Consider the following 738-nt stretch of genomic DNA (forward strand, 5'->3'; position numbering starts at 1 on the left):
GTGTCTGTGCACATATGTGTACATTCACTCATAAAACAGCGACTCAGATATTTTATTTTCAGATTGTTACTAATTGTCAAGGATTATTTGATGAACAGTCTAATAATTCCGTGGGGTCAATAAAACAGTTTGTGAACGAAATGATTTACTTTGTTTCAATTGGACACAGGTAAGACCACTCCAATAGTGCACCCTTCTTGAGGCACTAATTTCCCCATGCCTTGAGTACCACACGGGGTACGGTCTCACAAGACACCAGAGGGTTCTTTGCCGAAACCACCTCGAAGGGACGCCTCTGAACCATTTGCAGTTCAGGGAAGGCGTCGCACATGATGCCCGCAAGAGTCGTACTGCGCAATGCTCTCAGTTGCTCTGTCACAGAATATCACGGTAAAAAAAATAGATTTTGAAAAGAAAGGTTAGAATTTGATGAAAAGAATTTCATAATATCCATCAATAATGTTTGTTTGTTTGGTACTAAGAACACCGATCACTGGATCTTACCATTGTTGAATTTAGTATCGTCGATATTGGTCTCGTACCAGTACCTGTCTCCCCGGCGAATTCTGGCGAACTGCTTTGCTAGAACGCAAGTGAAGGTGGGCCCCAGTTCTCCATCGGGGACTGGTCGTTCAGAAGCTCCACCGACCAATAGATCAATATCCCTTACGTCTCTGTGGTTAAAATTCTTGGCTTAAGACACTTTTATTAGTGGTCTCAAAGACTAGGGCCTACAAC

General features: G+C 42.8%; 2 protein-coding genes across 2 annotated transcripts in view; one reads left to right on the forward strand and one right to left on the reverse strand.

Moving 5' to 3' along the window:
* LOC119591364 (chorion peroxidase-like) overlaps positions 1-738 on the forward strand; it is a 28,494-nt gene that overhangs the window by 13,663 nt on the left and 14,093 nt on the right. The gene's annotated exons all lie outside the window — the stretch shown is intronic.
* Positions 133-738, reverse strand: part of LOC119591366 (chorion peroxidase-like) — a 2,647-nt gene continuing 2,041 nt past the window's right edge. The window contains exons 7-8 of the mRNA XM_037940106.1: positions 505-674; positions 133-372 (exon numbers count right to left, since the gene is read on the reverse strand). Of these exons, the coding sequence (XP_037796034.1) occupies positions 206-372; positions 505-674 (337 nt within the window). The 3' untranslated portion in view covers positions 133-205. The remainder of the gene's footprint in view (positions 373-504; positions 675-738) is intronic.

The sequence above is a fragment of the Penaeus monodon genome, chromosome 28 (genome assembly GCF_015228065.2).
Source record: "Penaeus monodon isolate SGIC_2016 chromosome 28, NSTDA_Pmon_1, whole genome shotgun sequence".
Classification (NCBI taxonomy): Eukaryota; Metazoa; Arthropoda; class Malacostraca; order Decapoda; family Penaeidae; genus Penaeus; species Penaeus monodon.